Source organism: Hemitrygon akajei, chromosome 5 (genome assembly GCF_048418815.1).
Source record: "Hemitrygon akajei chromosome 5, sHemAka1.3, whole genome shotgun sequence".
NCBI classification, from domain to species: Eukaryota; Metazoa; Chordata; class Chondrichthyes; order Myliobatiformes; family Dasyatidae; genus Hemitrygon; species Hemitrygon akajei.
Genome location: NC_133128.1, coordinates 52661026 through 52680760, shown reverse-complemented (window position 1 = coordinate 52680760; position 19735 = coordinate 52661026). Strand labels below are relative to the sequence as shown.

The 19735-nt window shown below is 36.2% G+C and overlaps 2 protein-coding genes across 4 annotated transcripts in view; both read right to left on the bottom strand.

Moving 5' to 3' along the window:
* srpx (sushi-repeat containing protein X-linked) overlaps positions 1 to 5121 on the bottom strand; it is a 77744-nt gene extending 72623 nt beyond the window's left edge. For both annotated transcript variants that reach the window (XM_073045567.1, XM_073045568.1), the window contains exon 1: positions 4881 to 5121. In XM_073045567.1, coding sequence (XP_072901668.1) covers positions 4881 to 4947 — 67 coding nt within the window. In that variant the 5' untranslated portion in view covers positions 4948 to 5121. The remainder of the gene's footprint in view (positions 1 to 4880) is intronic.
* Positions 5122 to 10733: 5612 nt separating this feature from the next.
* The window catches only part of rpgra (retinitis pigmentosa GTPase regulator a), an 86344-nt gene continuing 77342 nt past the window's right edge, over positions 10734 to 19735 (bottom strand). For both annotated transcript variants that reach the window (XM_073045561.1, XM_073045562.1), the window contains 3 exons: positions 14814 to 14862; positions 13645 to 14192; positions 10734 to 11953 (listed from right to left, as the gene is read on the bottom strand). In XM_073045561.1, coding sequence (XP_072901662.1) covers positions 11732 to 11953; positions 13645 to 14192; positions 14814 to 14862 — 819 coding nt within the window. In that variant the 3' untranslated portion in view covers positions 10734 to 11731. The remainder of the gene's footprint in view (positions 11954 to 13644; positions 14193 to 14813; positions 14863 to 19735) is intronic.

Here is a 19735-nt window from a genome sequence, read left to right as displayed (position 1 = left end):
ATTGTAATGGAGGTTAAGGGTTCAGGGTGCAAGGTGAAATGTTTGAGGGGAACATCTTCACTCAGAGGTTGGTGAGTGTGGAACGAGCTGCCTGCTGATGTGATGAATGTGGGTGCGATCTCAACATTTAAGAGAAGTTGGGATGAGTACATGGATAGGAAGGGTATGGCAAAATATGGTCTAGGTACAGATTGATGGGACTAGGGACTAGGCAGTAGGCAGAATAAGTTTTCCATGGAGGAGATGGGCCAAAAGGCCTGTTTCTGGACAGTAGTCCACTATAACTCTGCAAAGACATTCCACCACTTCCACTGCCCAAGCCAGGAGTGTAACGGGTTCCTGTTCACATAGCAACACCTGAAGCTCCAACTGCAGGCAGTACAAGGCACTCAACTTGAATGGCACTGACTAAACATTGTGGCTGAAGTACCAGTTACAATTTGCACTGCAGTAATCTGCAATTGTTCCCACAGCAACCTCAAGAACCACATCCTGTATTGTTTAGAGGAAGAAAAAGCATTAAAAATACAACAAGGATGCCATTGCCAAGCTGAAATCTGTTCCTTAAGACCATAATTACCTTTTAAATGTGCATCAACTTAGAAATCTACAGCAGATTACAGGCCCTTCAGCCCACAAAGTTAGGCTGACCATGTAACCTACACTAGAAATTGCCTAGAATTTCCCTACCACACAGCCCTCTATTTTCCTAAGCTCCACGAACCGAAGAGTCTCTTAAAAGACCCTATTGCATCTGCCTCCACAGTCACTGTCAGTGCATTCCACACACCCACCAATCTTTGTGTGAAGAACTTATCTCTGACATCCTCTCTGTACCTACTTCCAAGCACCTTAAAACTATGTCCCCTTGTGTTAACCATTTCAGCCCTGGGAAAAAGCCTCTGGCTATCCCCATGATCAATGCCTCTCATCATCTTATACACCTTTATCAGGTCACCTCTCATCCTCTGTCGCTCCAAGGACAAAAGGCCGAGTTCACTCAACCTATTCTCATAAGGTATGCTCTCCAATCCAGGCAACATCCTTTAAATCTCCTCTGCACTTCTATAGCATTCACATCCTTCCTGTAATGAGGTGACCAGAACTGAACATGGTACTCCAAGTGGGGTCTGACCAAGATCTCATATATCTGTAACACTGCCTCATGGCTCTTGAACTCAATCCTACGGTTGATGAAGGCCAACACATCATACACATTCTTAACAACACTGTCAATCTGCACCGCAGCTTTGAGTGTCCTATGCACGTGGATCCCAAGATCTCGCTGATCCTCCACTCTGCCAAGGGTCTTACTATTAACATTATATTCTGTCTTCAAATTTGACCTACATTTATCTGGTTTGAATTCCATCTGCCACTTTTCAGCCCAGTTCCACATCCTATCGATATCACCACACTATCCACAACACCCCCAACCTTTGTGTCATCAGCAAACTTACTAACCCACCTTTCTACTTCCTCATCCAGGTCATTTATAAAAATCACAAAGAGGAGAGGTCCCAGAACAGATCCTTGCAGAACACCACTGGTCACTAACCTCCATGCAGAATACAAACCATCTACAACCACTTTGTGGCCTTTCTGGATCCACAAAGCAAGGTCTCTTTGGATCCCATACCTCATTACTTTCTGAATGAGCCTCACATGGGGAATCTTATCAAATGCCTTACTGAAATCTATATACACTACATCCACTGCTCTACCTTCATCAATGTGTTTTGTCACATCCTCAAAGAATTCAATCAGGGTCGTAAGATGTGACCTGCCCTTGTCAAAGCCATGCTGACTATCCCTAATCAGATTATGTCTCTCCAAATGCTCATAAATCCTGCCTCTCAGGATCTTCTCCAACAACTTGCCCGTCACTGATGTAAGATTCACTGGTCTATAATTTCCTGGGTTATCTCAACTCCCTTTCTTGAACAAGGGAACAATGTTTACAACTTTCCAATCCTCCGGTACTTCTCCCGTCCCTATTGATGATGCAAAGATCATCACCAGAGGCTCAGCAATCTCCTCTCTTGCTTCCCACAGAAGCTTGGGGTATATCTTGTCTGGTCCCAGCAACTTATCTAACTTAATACCTTTCAAAAGCTCCAACACATCCTCTTTCTTAATGTCCATACACACAAGCATTTCAGTCCACTCTAAATCATCCCCACAATTGCCAAGGTCCTTTTCACTGGTGAATACTGAAGTACCTCTCGTCGTGCCAATATATCCACGCCACATGAATGATTAACAAGGGGTATATAGCTTTAGGAAATACCAAGTTATTATATTCTATGGTATTTAAATTGTGAATAAGCTCTATTTCCAAAGGACTCATAGCTAACAGCACTAAAAGGGCCACATTCTTTGAAATCCTGAAATGTGCAATGCTCATCTTCACTCTAAGTGAACAAATTTCTTTGTGAAGCCAAGAGACATCTTAAATTTGCAGATTTAAGAAACAGTTTATTTTTGTTCAAATTGTTCTCCTGAAAAAAAAAATTCAAATTACAAGCCAGGATACCATTTTAGTTAAAACATATAATTTAACCTGAGCTAGATGCCTGTTTCAACTTGCCACCAAGAGCAATAGAACGTCATAGGAAATTAAACCAAACTCCCAATGTACATGACAGAAACAAGAGAAAATCACCAGATGCTGGAAACCCAAGAAACACACAAAAAATGTATATGACACAATAGTTTTTGAATGTACTGTTTACAGAATATGTTTGAAATCCATTAATAAAAAAAATTTGGTCACAGGTGATTATGATCTTTTATAGTTGAAGAGACTGGTTCATTACCATCTTTGATTTATACCAGCATCTTTTTTTTTTCTCATTTAACAGATGTTCCATTTCATTAACACAAAAGATTCTGCAGAAGCTGGAAATCTAGAATAACACATACAAAATACTGAAGGAACTCAACAGGTCAGTATCCATGGAAAGGAATGAACAGTTGATGTTTCAGGCCCAGACGCTTCATCAGGATGGGAAGGAAGCAGCAGCCAGAATAAGGAGGTAGGGGGAAGGAGTACAAGAGAGAAGGAGTGCATGAGGCCACACTCAGGTTGGAGGAGCAACACCTTATATTCCTTCTGGGTAGCCTCCAACCTAACGGCACAAACATCAATTTCTCAAACTTCTGGTATTTGCCCCCTCCTCTTCACCATTCCCCATTCTCATTTCCCTCTCTCACCTTATCTCCTTACCTGCCCATCAGCTTCCTCCAATGTTCTTGCCCCTTCCCTTTCTTCCATGCTCTTCTGTCCTCTATCAGATACCCCCTTCTCCAGCCCTTTATCCCTTTCACCAATCAACTTCTCAGCTCTTTACTTCACCTATCTCCTACTACCTTGCATTTCTTCCTTCCCTTCCCCCACTTTTTTTTTACTCTGACCTCTTTCTTTCCATTCATGATGAAGGGTCTCGGCCTGAAGCGTTGACTGTTTACTCTTTTCCATATATGCTGTCTGGCCTGCTGAGTTCCTCCAGCGTTTTGTGTGTGTTGCAAAACAGAAGGTGATAGGTGTTGCTGGGTGGGTGATGTGAGAAGCTGGGGGGGGAGGGGGGTGATAGGTGAAAAACATTAAGGGCTGTAGAAAGAATCTTACAAGAGAGGCTAGGGAGAGGGATACAGGAGGGTGTGACAGGCAGGTGAGAGGAGGGAAGAGGGGAACCATAGTGGGGAATGGAAGAGGGAAAGGGGTATGTTCCATTTCATTCTTTTTTTCTTTCCTCCCTTTTTCTGTCAGTGCGCTTGCTCAAAGCTTACTGCATCCACAGCATTTCCCAATTCTGAGGGGAGGTCACTGTGCAAACGTTTTCACAATAGTAAAGCAGTGATCAGAAACATTTCACTAAGTTTTTTTTTAAATTTATGTTTTAAGCTCCAGTGAGTGGGCCAACGTGGAAGAAGGTTCTACCACAAATGACGAGACGAAGCTTTGAGTCACAGCACCGAATAATGTTGGAACATGCTGTGATTGTGGAACTTCATCACCGCCAAAGACTCTACAGTGAGCTGACCATTGCATTCACTGCACGGGTTACAGAGAGCTCCAGCGGTGAAATTAACTCAATAGAAGATTTAAAAGAACAGTAAAGTGCAACTTTTGCAGTAGCAAAGACCATTAATGTTTATTTTTACACGAATTGGCGCGCCCTACAATAAAAACGCGCGGATCTGCTCACTCCTCTTCAATATTTGTTTTCAGTCTACATTTATACAGTGGGCTGCAAATCCAAACCACAGCTATGTCACCCGCATTATTTCTGCGTGTGGGCAGATGCCCAGTTACTGGGATGAACCGGCTGTAGTGGGTTCCCTGACCCCGCACGGCTCTCTCAGCAGCTGCCACTCAGCGCGCCGCCGAGTACCGGGGACGCCCGCGAGTCCCCGAGCGACAACTTCAAGCTCCCACTCATGCGCACCGTTCATAACTTACGCTCGTTTCAATTAAGTTCTCGTTTTCTTCTTGAAACTTTTTTTCAAAATGCATTTCTTCAAAATCCTCCAGCCCAACACATCAGGACGTGTAAAACTGTAACAACATGCAGCTATTCAGTCATTCGCCCCACCTCCGGCCCGCTAATAAAACCGACACTCCAATAAAACAGTCATTTCCATTTATTCACCTTAAAGCGGACGGGATTTTAGTTTTATTTTGCCTTTTAAAAAAAAATCCAGTACTTAAAACACAAGCACACATATCCACAATCAACCCTGGAATGCTAATCCAGTCTGACTTTTGTTCAGGAAGCAGCTCGGCGATAAACTACATGCGACGAACCCCGTCCTCAACAAGAAACAAAAAGTTACAAAAAAAATCTTCAGCTCACAAAAGTTCGCGCCTCACATACCTGCATAAGCCTCCGCCGTAAATGTGCACAGAGCGGACAGAAAAATGTACTTAGTAAGAATGTCCATTCTGGACTCTGATGATTCGCTTCCAACGTTTACGTTTAAAAGGTTTACATTAAAACTGCAGCGAGTAAACACCGCCTTTACCGGAAACCACTTCCCGAATCAAGGCACACAGTTCAAGTCCACAACTACCTGATTCCAACCGAAGGTCCAGCCGCTGTATCCAAATGATCAAAAAGCAACGCACAGAAGCGGCAGCAGCGATGGGATGCCGGATTGGCAAACGTGTTTGGAATACCTGAATTTTAATAGAATTTAGTGTTTGAAATGGTAGGATTCAATTCAATGCAGAATACCGGAGACTGAAGAGTAGCAAATTTAAAATGAACACAATTAAGGCCATGACCAGACAATTTTGTAATTTTATAATCACCTCTGCCGAATATTTTGGAAAGCCCTTAGTGTAACACAGGCACCTCCACACATGAAACTACTGGCGTATTAAAAAAACACAAACTCCTTTTTAAAGTTACATTGTAGTTTTGGGACCAAATCAAGTATACATCTAAGTGTAAGGAGATACATTCCAGAATCTTCTGTATTAAAAGAAAGGCATTGTGCACAGAAAAGTATTAATAATTCCAATTTATTGCATTAATGGCTGAAACATTTTTGACAAATATAATTAGAAGTTTTGATAATTATGGCCTAATGCTTCCTTACCATGTTATGAGATTACTGGTATGAACTTGCATTTATAAAGTTTTTTAACATAAAGATATTTTGATATATCACAGAGGGATATTAATAAAATGTGTGCAGGACTAAAGAAATGGTTAGTAAGGGAGATCCAAAGCTTGGTTGAAGAAATAGGTTTTAGGGATGATTGTGATTGATTGAACTAATCAATTGTCAGCACCTGACAGGAGCATTGTTGAAATCAGAATGGCATTTACTCAGGAAAAAGCCACTTCACTGAGTCTGAGTTTGCCAGAAATGCTCATTACACCATTGGTCCCAAGAAAAACAAGACTTGACTTCCAGGGGTGAAGTAAGAGTAACAGCACTTGACATAAAGTCAAATTTTGTCTATGACATCAAGGAACCCTGGCAAGACTGAAAGTTAAAATCTATGGGGGAAACATTTTCTGGATAAACAACAAACTTGTAGATGCTAATATCTGAATCTAAAAGTAAAATGCTGGAGGGATTAAACAGGTTAGGCACATCTGTGGAGGCAAAGGGATAGACAATGTTTTGGTCAAGACCCTACTTTTAAGTCTAGCAGATTCTTGATGCACGGTCTCACTCTGAAATGTCAACCATCCATCTGCCTCCATAGATGTATGTCTGGCTGAATTCCTCCGGCAGCATGTTATTAGCTGGTGAAAAAAATCTATTGGTTAGAGTCACATAATGCACAAAGGTTGTTGTTTCTGGAAGGCAATCATTTTATCCCAGGACATCACGATAGGGGCTCCTCAGAATGGTGTCGTGGGGAACAAGAAATAAATAGAAAAGGATTAAGTAAATGAACTATGATCCTGAAGAACTTTGGACAGCTAGGTTCTAAATCAAATGGCAAACACAATAATCTCTGGATTACTATGGGAGCCATGTGCAAATTTAGTGTAGTAGCAATAAGATCAAAAAGTTGAATACATGTTTGAAAAACATTGATATAGGGGAAATAAATGCCAATTCATAGTCCAATAACATCAGTTCTGTAGAAAAAGAGAGGTTTTCTGTGGGAGAAGTTCCACTTAAGTTGAGCTGGAACCCATGGCCTGGCAAACTGAAAATAACTGTACAAATATCCTTAAACTAAATAGTTAGATTAGGATTTCAGGATAGCTTTTTCCTGAGAAAAAAACTTAGAAAATTAAAGATTTTATGCATCTATCAAATCCGTCCACTTCCTTACCCCCAATGTTTTTACTTCTTGATCAATTCAGCCAGCTTTCTGGCTAGAAACTCAATCTACACAAGAGTGAACTCTTTCCAATTAATAAGGAAGCACAAGCATTAGTATTTTGTGACCTCCCTTTTAAAGTAGTTAATAATCAATTTACTTACTTTGGTATTACAGTTACAAGGAATTTCAAGGACCTTTTTCATGAAAATTTTGCTAACCTTTTGAACTCTACGAGACAGAGTTTGTCACAATGGTCACCCTTATCTATGTCTCTGGTAGGTCATGTTAATGTTATTAAAATGTATATCCTTCCCAAATTTTTATACTTATTTCAATCTATTCCAATTTTTATTTCTTAAGCTTTTTTTGACTCCCTAGATTCTATTATTTTGTCCTATCTATGGAAGGGTAAATGTTCTAAATTTAATAAAGCTTACCTCCAAAAAATCTAAAAAAGATGGTATGGCTTTACCTAACTTCCATTTATACTATTGGGCAGCTAATATTTGCTGTCTTACTTATTGGTCCTATTTTCATAACCAGTCTGATTGTCCTAAATGGGTGGCAATGGAGTTGAACTCCACTAAGGATCTCTCTATTCCTGCACTTCTTAGATCTGCACTCCCTTGTTACTTGCCTAGACTAATTGTTAATCCTCTTATTAGACATACTCTGAGAATTTGGGCCCAGTTTAGAAAATTTAATGGCCTTCATGGTTTCTCTCTCTCTAGTCCTATCTTGCATCATCTTTTCTTACCTTCTATGCAAAATTCAACATTTCACGATTGGTAAAGAATGAGCATTAGGCACTTTGAAAAGCTTTTCATTGATAATCGTTTTGCAACTTTCCAAAAACTCTCTGCAAAGTTCAATCTACCTAATGCCCACTTCTTTAGATACCTTCAAATTGGACATTTCATTACTCCTTTATTATCCAATTTTCCTGCGATGCCTGAGAAAAACATTGTGGACCTGTTTCTTTCTATTAATCCATTGGGCAAAGGCTTAATATCTTTTATTCGTGATAAATTAGTGACCCTAAGACGTGACCCCCTTGATAAAATTAGAACGGCTTGGGAGCATGACTTAAATGTTTCTTTATCTGATGCGGTTTGGGACTCGATTCTCAAGTCAGTTAATTCAACCTCTCTTTGTGCTCGCCACTGTCTTTTACAGTTTAAGGTTGTACATAGGGCTCACATGTCCAAATCTAAATTGTCCCGATTTTACCCTAACATTAGTCCTGTATGTGACAAGTGTAAAGTGTAAAGTGAAATGGCTTCTCTTATCCATATGTACTGGGCCTGTCCTAGTCTAGAGAAATTTTGGAGAGAAGTTTTTTTAACCTTATCCCATATTCTTAATTGCCACTTAGAACCTAATCCTCTTGATTGCTCTTTTTGGTACCTTGGGTGAGGCAGATATACATTTGAGTCCAACGAAACGTCGAACATTATCTTTTGCCTTTCGTTAGGCTAGACGCTTAATTCTTCTTAGGTGGAGAGATGTTGCCCCACCCACCCATGCTCAATGGCTTAATGATATTATGTCCTGTTTAGACCTTGAAAAAATTCACTACTCACTTCTCAACTCAGACATAAAGTTTCACAAGGTGTGGGGACCTTTTCTTGAATATATTCATAACTCCTCTTTAGATTAAAGCAGAGGCAGGATCATCATGGGTGTGTACTAAGTACATCTAGAGGGGCAGATAGTCGGACAGTGTATCCATCTTTTGTAAACTCTTCAGTAGCTGCATAGATATCTGAAGAGTAGACTATCTGTTGGATGGAAGTGACCAACAACTCAGATAGAGGCAGATGCCAATTTGTTAAGCTCATCAGTAGGAGGTGGTGCTTTAGCACTGCTGGCCCACCACCTCGAGGGAGACTTGATCATAAGCAGGCGGAAACTCCTGAGGACAGGTGGCAGATCAACTGATGATAGCACAGGACAGTTAACATCTTAGTCCACGTGTATTTTCAATTCCATTCTATTTTTTTAAATCCTTGACTTTCAACTTTTTTTTCTTTCTTTGGTAGTAGACATTATTATTCTTGGTTTTTATTTTCATTTACAGTTTTGGGGTTTGAATGCTCTGATTAATATTTTTTACATCTTGTAATGGTTGGCCTGGAGTTTTTTCTGTGGGGGGGAGGAGGATACTAACTTTATATGATTTTATTTTGGGTGCTGTTTCATCATTGTTTTGAACTATATAATTGTTATGTTTATTTTGCACTGTATTAATCTTCATCTTGCTGTTGGGTTTTTGCTGTAGTAATTGTAGAAATGCATTAAAAAATCAATTAAAAAGATTTTATGCAGAATGGTGAAATGGTAATTAGAGTGTATTAGGAATGTATAGCATATACAAACATATGAACATAACTCCAGTGATGTTTAGAGGAAAATCTGGAGGAAAGAGACAGAACTGAAGGCTTTTTATCTGAATATAAGCATTCATACAAAAGCAAACGATTTAAAGATCTAAACAGAAAAAAATTAGTAAGCTCTTACATCAGTTAAGAAGAAACAGTTGTTATGCCTATATGTTTGGGAATTAATTATTCCAGGATACTTAACTTCTAGAAGAAAGAAGCAACACAGAAAAGGAGGAAGGCTATCCATAATAATAAGGGATGAGATAAAGATAAAGAGAAGAAAAAATCTTAGCATGGAAAATAAAAATATAGGATCTTCAAGTTTACATTGTTACGACAGTGCAAAAACAGCCAGAATAGTGAAATAGGGAGTAATGTTCCCTCTAATTTTGTTTTTAACAGCTGTGTGGACCACCATTGCTCTGAGCAGGAAATTTTTACATGGCCTTAAAGCTGCATGGCACTTTAATAAAACATTATATAAAATTCCAGCTGCACGGCAATAAAGGCTATGTGCACGGGAACATTTCAGTTACTGTGCAGCCACATACACACGCAGCTTAGAGGGAACCTGATGGCAAGGAGTGAGATGGAGAATTAAAGGAATAGGAAATTGGAAGGTCACTGCTGCAGATTGCCCTTGTTAAACTACAATCCGATAGCCTCATTATTAACATATCATCATGGTAACCCTGGCCTCACCCCCAATCAAAAATATTCCTTTTATCTTATCCATCTATCCCACGCTTTCTCTGCAACTTATTTTCAATCTTTACCCGTTAAGAGAAAAAGTATTCAACCTTAATGTTACACTAACTGTTTCTCTTTTCGTATATCCTGCCTATTCAGCTGATCGATTGTAGCAGGTTCTGCTTTTTTATATCAGATTTCCAGCATCTGCAATTTTAATTTCATATTAATTAATGTTATATTTTTCTGATGTTTTTGTTGCTACCATATTAAGTTTATTGAATTCAATTTCATAATTTATTGTAAACATACGACCACTAGGTTACAAATCAGTGTAAGCATTGTAGTTACTGGGGTGGAATAATTTTGTTTTCAGAGCTGAAGAATCAAGTAGTGTGTCTTGTTAATAAGATCAAAGAAAAATAATTATAGGAGGTAGAATCAGTTACACAGGGGAAGGCCAGCCCATTCCTATGAAAGATTAGGTTTGGTGAGCAAAATAACGGGTGCTGCAACAGAGGAAGTTTGCTGAGTAGATTTTCTCTTATTGACAAGTAGGTCAATAAGTTCCTTGGACTTTCTGTTAAGTTATGAAGTAGATGATGTAAGGAAGACAGAATTTTAAGGGGACAATGCACGGTAGAGTTTTCTTTGTTGGTCATCAAATGATGACAGGGAAATGGATTGATCTGACATAGACAAGGCCCATTGCGGCTTGTTGCAGTTCTGCTGGATCAGGTGATGGTGCATATACCAATGCATTCAGGTTTGTCCTTTATTATAGGGTGATTCAGGTTATGGCAGATGGAACAGCTTCTGGGGAGATAGTGAAGATACAGCTGATGAAAATCTTCCCGCACTTATAGAAAATGTAGTTTTATTAATTAAACTGATAACAGCCATAATATTAAGACAAATACAAGGCCAGGGACTGGTGATTTGGATTTGAAATGCACAAGCAAACACACAAGTACGTCTATGATAAACAATACAGAACTAAACAGTGTTTACTTCTCAGTATTTTCTTTTATATATTGAATCCTACACAGATTTTATTGCTTGCTTGAAAAGTAGGAGAATGATCTGTAGCTAAAAGAACAAACCAGCTGAAACATTGTAAAAAAGAAAAAAATATTCATCTTTTACTCAGCTTTTATCCTTACAATTCAAATACAAGTGTTGTTCCTAAAACCGCATACTTAAAGAGTAAACTGAAATTACTAAGAATGCATTTGTTTCACTGTGTAAAGAAAATTCTGACCAATTAATTCAGACTTTTAGAATTTTACATATTAAATTATATTTTGTATTTTGGTGTGTTAAAAGAAATGAAAATTATGAAGAATCCTGACTTATTCATGACTTAATGACAATGACTTACCATTCAATATATGAAACCAAACATCAGCATAATATTTTAGACTACAGTTAAGAAATTATTCTGATTACAAAAATGTCAAGCATTGAACAAACTGTACTTTTAGTTATTTACACTGAAAAGAGTATAAGATAAATAATTGACATTTTATAATAGGTCACAAAATTGGAAAAACACTATTAAAGCTGCTGTTCTGAAACATTCAAACTATATCTTAGTCATACAAAAATATATTGAATCAATCATTTATTGAAACATTACACAATTACTGTTATTGAATCCCTGAAAGGATAAAACATACCCTTAGATTCAAATATTTCTTTTCAGGTTTCAAAATACAGTGATTTTAGTAATACTGATGGCTTCATAGGCACGTGATTACATAAGTAGAAAAGCTCCATTTTGGAACACGATACGATTAAAGTGCAAAATGTTCTTCCAAATTGCTTAGAGGTACCTACTATATTTCTTGTTGAGTACTCACACCAACACACAAGTAGCTGATTTATATTTGCTTTTAAAGTTACTTTTGTTTTGATTAGAGGAAATGTTGTTCCCACTACCCTCTGATGAACAGTTCATATTTGAAGCATATGTTTCATCTCCATTTGTGTTTTCTTTGGTTGAATCCTCAGACTTTGTTATCTTGCACTGTATTTTTCCTTCAGCCTCCTTGGTGGAATTCCCCTTAAAAAATGACAGCTGCAATAACACAGGAAATCATTATTTATATCAGGGCAAAGAGGTAATAACATTTAATGCAACAAGTATATTACATCATTTCTATGCCTTTTTCAGTCAATATGATTTTTTACTTAAAGGGAACAAAGAGGTGTTGATGGGCACATGACAAAATAAATTGCAGGCGTACAAGACTGAGTGACGATCAACAATAACAACAACAAAGGGATACAAAGAGAGAATGGAACTGATTAATATGAATTGTTCTACAGGGGAGGGACTGATGGGCCAAAGCCCTTCTTTTGTGCCATTTTAAGTTAATGTGTTTGTTTTAAAATTAAGATTTGATTAATCCAAGTATTCAAAATCCTAATTTGGCTGCCTCCATATTTTTGATACATCTAGACTCAACTCAATAAGATCATGGCCATGTCACCACTCTAATATAAAACTCAGCTATCACTATGTCAACTCACACCCTTCCCTAGTCACACATAATCCTCATGATCCCTCATCTACACTGATTGTTGAATAAGGCACAATTTATTTACATTTATGGATACTTTCTTGGCCTTGGTCCTGCATTTCACTATTGCCTACTTGCAACCTACTCCACAACACTCTAGTTAGAACCACTTGAGCCTCCCCATTTCACTCACCCCAAGACCATATGACCTGGAATTCCCCCTCTGAACCAGATCTCTCAGCTACTCTCCCAATTCTTTGTTGTTTTAAGATGTTTCAATAAAACACATCTCTTTTACCAAGCTCATGGTCACTTACCCATGCTGTTTCATGCAGTTCAACATAAATGTTTTTAAATGGTTCCTACAAACTACATTAGGATTGCTATGTTAGATTAGATGCACTGATTAAGTGCAGTGTCCAGTTTTTCTTTAAAAAAAAAGGTAAACAAAACCAAAATTCTGTTACTTGTCTTAATACTTTTTAATGACAGACCCAAATCTAGAATAGTAAAAGGCTGTAAGCAATGTTACAAAAAAAACTATATGAACTAAGTATTTTCTAGAAACTACTTTTTTAATAAATGTCATATTACTATAATGGTATCATTCACCAAAATCAGTGCAATAACCATAGACACATTTTCAGTGAAAGATAATTAATGGAAGAAACGTTGCTCAAGTTTCTCCTCTTCACTTCAAGAATGCTGAAGCAAAACACAAATATGAAAAATATGTGAAACATACTTCATATTTCAGATGTTATATTATGAATTTAAATTGTATAATTTTAAATCTGATTTTGTGGTTTTGAAAAAAAACAATAATCAAGCTAATATCTTCCACTGCCTCAACACGAATATTCAAGTCTTTGCCATTCACTTTCAAATATGCCAAGATGATAGTTCCTATTGAGTTTTTTAAAATCTATCCACAAAATGCAAATTGACTTTTATGACAAACATGCATTGGTGTTCCATTTGCTATTTCAAGATTTTCCATGCACTTTAATCAGCTTAATTCATATATTATTCAATATCTTTATACAGTGTTAATAGATATCGGATTTTTTTGCAAAACACCTTATCCAATAACTCCCAAGTCACTGCATCAGAAAATTAATCTGAGAATTTAATTCCACAGTTACTTCTAAAATAAATTCTATGACCAGTTGCCTTTCCATCAATATGTGTATTTTATAAATAAATGAAAACAAGTAAAAATAAAAGGGAAAGAACAACTACTTACATTTTTTGTTCTACTGAGTAAACCATTTGACTTGTTTCCTTTTAAATTTTTAATTTTTCCAGAATCTTTAGCACTTTCATTATCTCCTGAATTTTTTGCATCCTCATTTTCTTCTGAATTTTTTACATCCTCATTTTCTCCTGACCTTTTTGCATCTTCATCTTCACCTGAGTTTTTAGCATCAGCTTCCCCTGAAATTTTTGCATCCTCATTTTCTCCTGGAATTCTTGCATCCTCATTTTCTCCTGGAATTCTTGCATCCTCATTTTCTCCTGAAATTCTTGCACCTTCATTTTCTCCTGAAATTCTTGCATCTTCATTTTCTCCCAAGTTTTGTGTGTCTTCAATTTCTCCTATACTATCAGCATCTTCATTTTCTTCTAAACTTTCCAAATCTTCATTTTCTTCTGAACTTCCTGAAGCTTCATTTTCTTCTAAACTTTCTGAATCTTCATCTTCTTCTAAACTTTCTGAATCTTCATTTCCTTCTAAACTTTGTGCATCTTCATTTTCTGCTGAGATTTCCATGATCTCATTTTTCTGAAAATCTTTATCAATATATGAATGCAGTTATCAATACTCTCTACTTGCATAGTCATGACTTTAAAACATTAACAATACATCATCATTAAAGTTTAACACATATGCTGAAAATTTCAGCCATTACAGCCAGAAAAACATACAGTACTCATGGCATATTGTATTTTACTGTTGTTACATCTTTATTGTATTTTATTTATTTCATCCGGAAGTTAATTTAGCTCAATATTTTTGTCTTCAGACCCCTGTCAAAATGTGCAATAAATGTTTTGTAATTGCCTCATCCTTCAGCATTACTAGTCCAAATCTAGGAGATGCAAATTAATAAAAATACAATCTCCTTCCATCATTCTCTTTCATGTCATGGTTTGATTGATCCAGTAAGATACAAAAATATTAAAAATTGAGTAATATCAAGTAATATATTGTCTGGTAACTCAAAACTCAGTTATTTCATGTTACTAAAAGTATAAAGATTTGCAAAGTTAGTATTCAATTCATAAATAGATTGTAGTTCCAACTGCAAGTTAATGTTATATCACCAATAAGCAATTGTAACCTGTGTAACCACAAACCATTAGTATATGTAAATTATTTTAATTACATTTCGACAGAATATTTTTGCTTACCTTCTTCATCGTCCTCTGATTCTGACTGTTCTTTATTAATTGATGTTACCTTGTAAAAGAGTACAGGTATGGCAATGTATAAAAATCTTTGCTATTTTTGCCAACAAAATCTTATCAAATTAAAACAAATGATGCCCATATGATAAATTATGCAGTTACAATCATTGTCCTAGCTATGGAGGGAGCCTAACATTAAATCATGCAATCTATAAGATACTAGGAGGTATGTTTTCTACAAGTCAAGATGATTCCAGGCTTTTAATGAACCTATATAAAAGATTGAAAAGCTCTAAAAACTTTCCCAAGTAAGAAACCATGACAATATTCATACTCCAAAATATGATGATAAACAAATGATGGAAATACAACAAATAAAATATTTCACAATGTTGAACTATGACATCTAGTACTATTCAGGCAGCAGAGGAGGCAAAACAGTCCTGAAGAATCAGAAATAACTATCCAATTGATTCCCAAGTAATTGTCAGTACTTGCGTGGACCCTTTTTAAAAAACTGTACAAACTATTTAGCCAGCATAAAGGATGTGTAATTCAAAAGAACATATCAGTGATGTGTCACATCAATTTTATTAAGGCCATGATTACTGATAGGAGAATGATCTACATTATTCATCTTCCCAAGTATCTATGTCCATCTAACATCTACTTCAACCACATCAGCCTGTACCCCCTCATCCACCGCTGTAAATTTCATCCAACACCGTTCTTCAGGTTTTCTTTGTTCCTTACTGTACTCTCTTCTCTTCCATTCTTCAGCATCAACCAGCATTGTTGTGGGAAAGGAATTACTAGGCATCGTGAGCAGCAAATAAAATTCTAAATCATTGTATTCCTAGTAGAGATTCTCCACTACTTTAATTCTAGATATAATCCTTGTTCCCACTGAAATGTGGTTGATTGCATCCATGATGTTTGGTATCCATTAAAAAGTAACACATTCACATCTTTGATAGGCATTTAATTTTGAGCTGAGCCACTTGATAACCCCACTTGATCATAAAGACTGCATACCTCCACTTATCTACTTAATACCTCCATTCCCTGTAAATGTGAGCTCATATCCTGTATCAATCAATTACTTATGCTCTATGTCCTTGTTAACTAAATGAGTTTACTGTTTCCAAAAAATTTTTTTTTCTCTTAACCATGGTCCAAATTTCCCAACCTGTTTGACTGAAGATTGTACCTGATCTTAATTTGCTGTATGTCACACTATGTACAGTCAGCTATTAATCTGCTGGATCTCAGCATTATACTTAGCATTATTCCTGTCCAGATACCTTCCTTTCAGTTATCACTATTTTATGGCAAGGTTCATAATGGACACTTCTGTCATATACATGTGGGAGAACAGGGAACCATTAATAGAAATACATCAATATAAAATGAAAACCATATCTTAATTGCCATGCTGTATCTAGAAGGTTTTTAACATTCACCAGGCCCGACTTCCATTTTTATTTCTATCTATTTTTTCCTACTAGGGAAGCAATTTATATATTTAATCTTGTACATTAAATTATTTTAAGTACCTGGGCCCCAAAGCATGCTGTTTCTGACAATAAATGCACGTCAAGGTATCTCCAGTAAAGTGCCTTCTATTTCTCTTATGAATTATTCAGTCAATAATCATCTCCTGATCCTTAAACAAAAGTGTTTCAACATCGTTCGTCTGTGTTTCTAGCATATTATTCCCTTCTTCCTCTCCTCCTTCTCACTTGCAGTTTATTTGTAATGTATTTTTGTTCTATGAAATAAAGGATTATTGTACAAAGCTTAAATCTATTTCATATTCTTGAAAATTAACACATTCACATCCTTGATATATTTAATTTTGAGCTGAGCTACTTGATAACCACTTTCGATCATGAAGACTGTAGCAGGCAGCAACATGGCCTGCCCCAGTTCCTCCACCAACAAGCACCTCACTGATGTGGTAGACCTGCAGTATTCAAAGCTCTTGAAGTCCAGCATTGTCTTGTGATCATAAAAAAAGACATTTAAAAAGATTAAAACTGTTTTTGGTTGGCTCCTGGAAGGCTGCAATGTCTGAGTGTGCTGCCATCTTTCTTTCATTTACAAAGGTATGTACACATTTTTTAAAAATGAACATAATTTTTCAAAATTGATACTGGAAAATTGATCTGATACAAATTTTAAAAGCATCGATTTAGAATTTCCATCATTGTGAGCAACTTCTTTGAAAATTGTAGGGAAGCCTATTGCATGAAATACCAGAACTCCAACATGAAAAGGCTAATAATAACCTACAAGTCCTCAATCAGAGATTAGATTGGCATCTCTAATACAGATGCAATGTCAATTTTATTCGTTTATAAATAAATATCTAAAAGAGGTAAGAAATTATTAGAGAACGTAGGATTTCAGATTTACAATCTACAGCTACTAGTTAAAAATTACCGATGGAAAGAGTTTGAAAAACAAAGATGCTTGTGACTTAAAACCACACAAAGAGCACATTATCATTTTACTTACAACAATGCATGGCAAGGCTTCTTGATAGTCCTCAGCTGAGGGCAATAATATAGCTAAGGTGCTCAAAACCAAGTTTTGGCTGGATGATTTGGAAATGCATTAATCATGACCACCAGCTTAATTAATGTAATATTATTCTATTTTAATTTGAGTGCACAAGTTAAAATTTATTAAACTAATCATATTGTGTCCTCAGGAGCTTTCCTGAACTAAATAGCTAAGGATTAAGGCAATGAATACAAGCCTGCTCACTGACCACATTTGCTTTCCCATTATTAGCTTGTTCTTTATTTGCTGTTTCTTCACTATCAACCTCATTTATAACCTTTTCCTCTCTATCATACCCGATCTTTATTATTTGTTTCTTTTTCCACATATATTGTACAATCTCTTCATCATTTTGAATTTCCTTTAACTATAAAAGAAAATTAATCAATTAATTTCACATTTCTACCTGGAGGGACATGTTAAAATCAAATGTTTCAGCATACTTGTTTAAGAAGCAGAAATAACATACTTACTTTGGAAATGCTTATTTTAATAACGTGTTGCTACATGTGGCAAAAATATATTTTGACATGTAAGCGCGGTTTTGACACATTAAGTTAAAGTAATCAGTGTTGTACTGAAAAATATTTCACATTATTTTCTGCAAAAAATGGTTGAAAAATATTTTTCTCCCTTTGGAATTGTTAAATGCAACAATTTTTTTTGTGTTAACAGAAACTTAATGACCACTAAGCATTAAAGTTTAGCTACATATGAAGCTGAGTTCTTTATATAAATTGAAGCACAGTGCCTGAGGTTCTAGACTCCTTCACTTTACCACCTGTCTATTAAATATGCATATCAAGTATTAGACAAGTTTCATATTTGACATGATTTCTATTTTCCTTTAGTTAATTTCTGTGCACGTGATTGTTTTAAACTAGCAAGGGGGAATAGTGCCTTTAATATTACTTTTCAATTATTTGCTATCATTAATCCATATCAGACCTTGTAAAAATACTTAACCGTTACTCCAACTAATGTTATCAAGATTCACTTAACAAATAATGGATTTTCAATGGAAGTAAATAGAGTCGACGTTTTGGACCATGACCCTTCTTCAGGACCTGAAGAAAGGCGTCGGCCCAAAACATTGACTATCTATTTCCACAGATGTTGCCTGTCCTGCTGAGTTCCTCCAGCATTTTGTGTGAGTTGCTTTAGATTTCCAGCATCTGCAGACTTCCTCGTGTTAATGAACTTTCAATGTTGCAATTAAAGGTATGAAATATATTCTATCAATAGAAAAATCGCATACTTCACTATAATACCATTTTAATATTTGTGGAGTTAGGTTTCATTCAGCATTTCCAATTAAGTTCTTCATGTCTAAGTCTTTATGAATCCAAGATAACAAACTGTCTGGCAAGGATATAATTAGAATGCCTTAAGGAGTATTAAATGTATTTTGGTTCATTAATTATTCACTGGCTAGTTCAGATAAGTATTTTCTTACAAAGTAAAGTTTTTGTTAAGTTTAGTAGTATGAACTATTATAGTACTGGAGCACCAGTCAAAAACTCTGCATCACCTCAGGCAACACCTTGCTGATCTTGCTCATGCATGTTCAGTTAACACAAATTCCCTGATACAAGCTGCTAAACTGGCAGGCAATTCAATCTTACAAGAGCTTCTCAGTGGGAAAACTGGCCTATTTCCATCAAAGTTTACTATTCAAAATGGTTTGTTTCTTCTGTGTGTTTATACATGTGGGATGCCAGATTAATAAGTGAAAACTATACAAAGATTCCTTTAAGATAAATTAGCTCCATTTTTAACTCTTGAATAATTGCTTTGTAATTTTTGAATCTTCAGAACTAAAGCTAATTCAGATAAAAGTTCACTAATCTGTTGAAATCCTTTGAAAGTCTGTTATCAACTAATACATATTGTTACAAAAGCATTAATGCTCATTATTTTTTTCAGTAAAGCTGCATTGTGCCCAGTAAAAGATGCAGTATAAAAAAATCATATCGAAGATGTGTAAAATGTTTCTATACCAGGTAATAACTTCAATGAATAATTATGAAACTGATTTACTATGGTTTAAATAGCACTCTTGTTTAGTCAAGATAACCTTAAACTACAACCCTTTCTACCTTTAGTACTTTGTTTTCGAAACTTGGGTACTGGACATCAAAACTAGGAAATGCTTTTGTCAACTATTGTTTATTAACTTTGATACTCTAACCAAGCAATGGAAGGAGAGTTTTTCCATGTGTCCAAATATCTGAACTATGTCGTCATGTGTCAGCATTTTCAACACTGAATACTTAAAAACAATTATTTGCAATGGAGGATTGCAAAACTTAAGTTACGTAAGGGAAAATGCAGCTGAAGTATGTGATAAACTGACT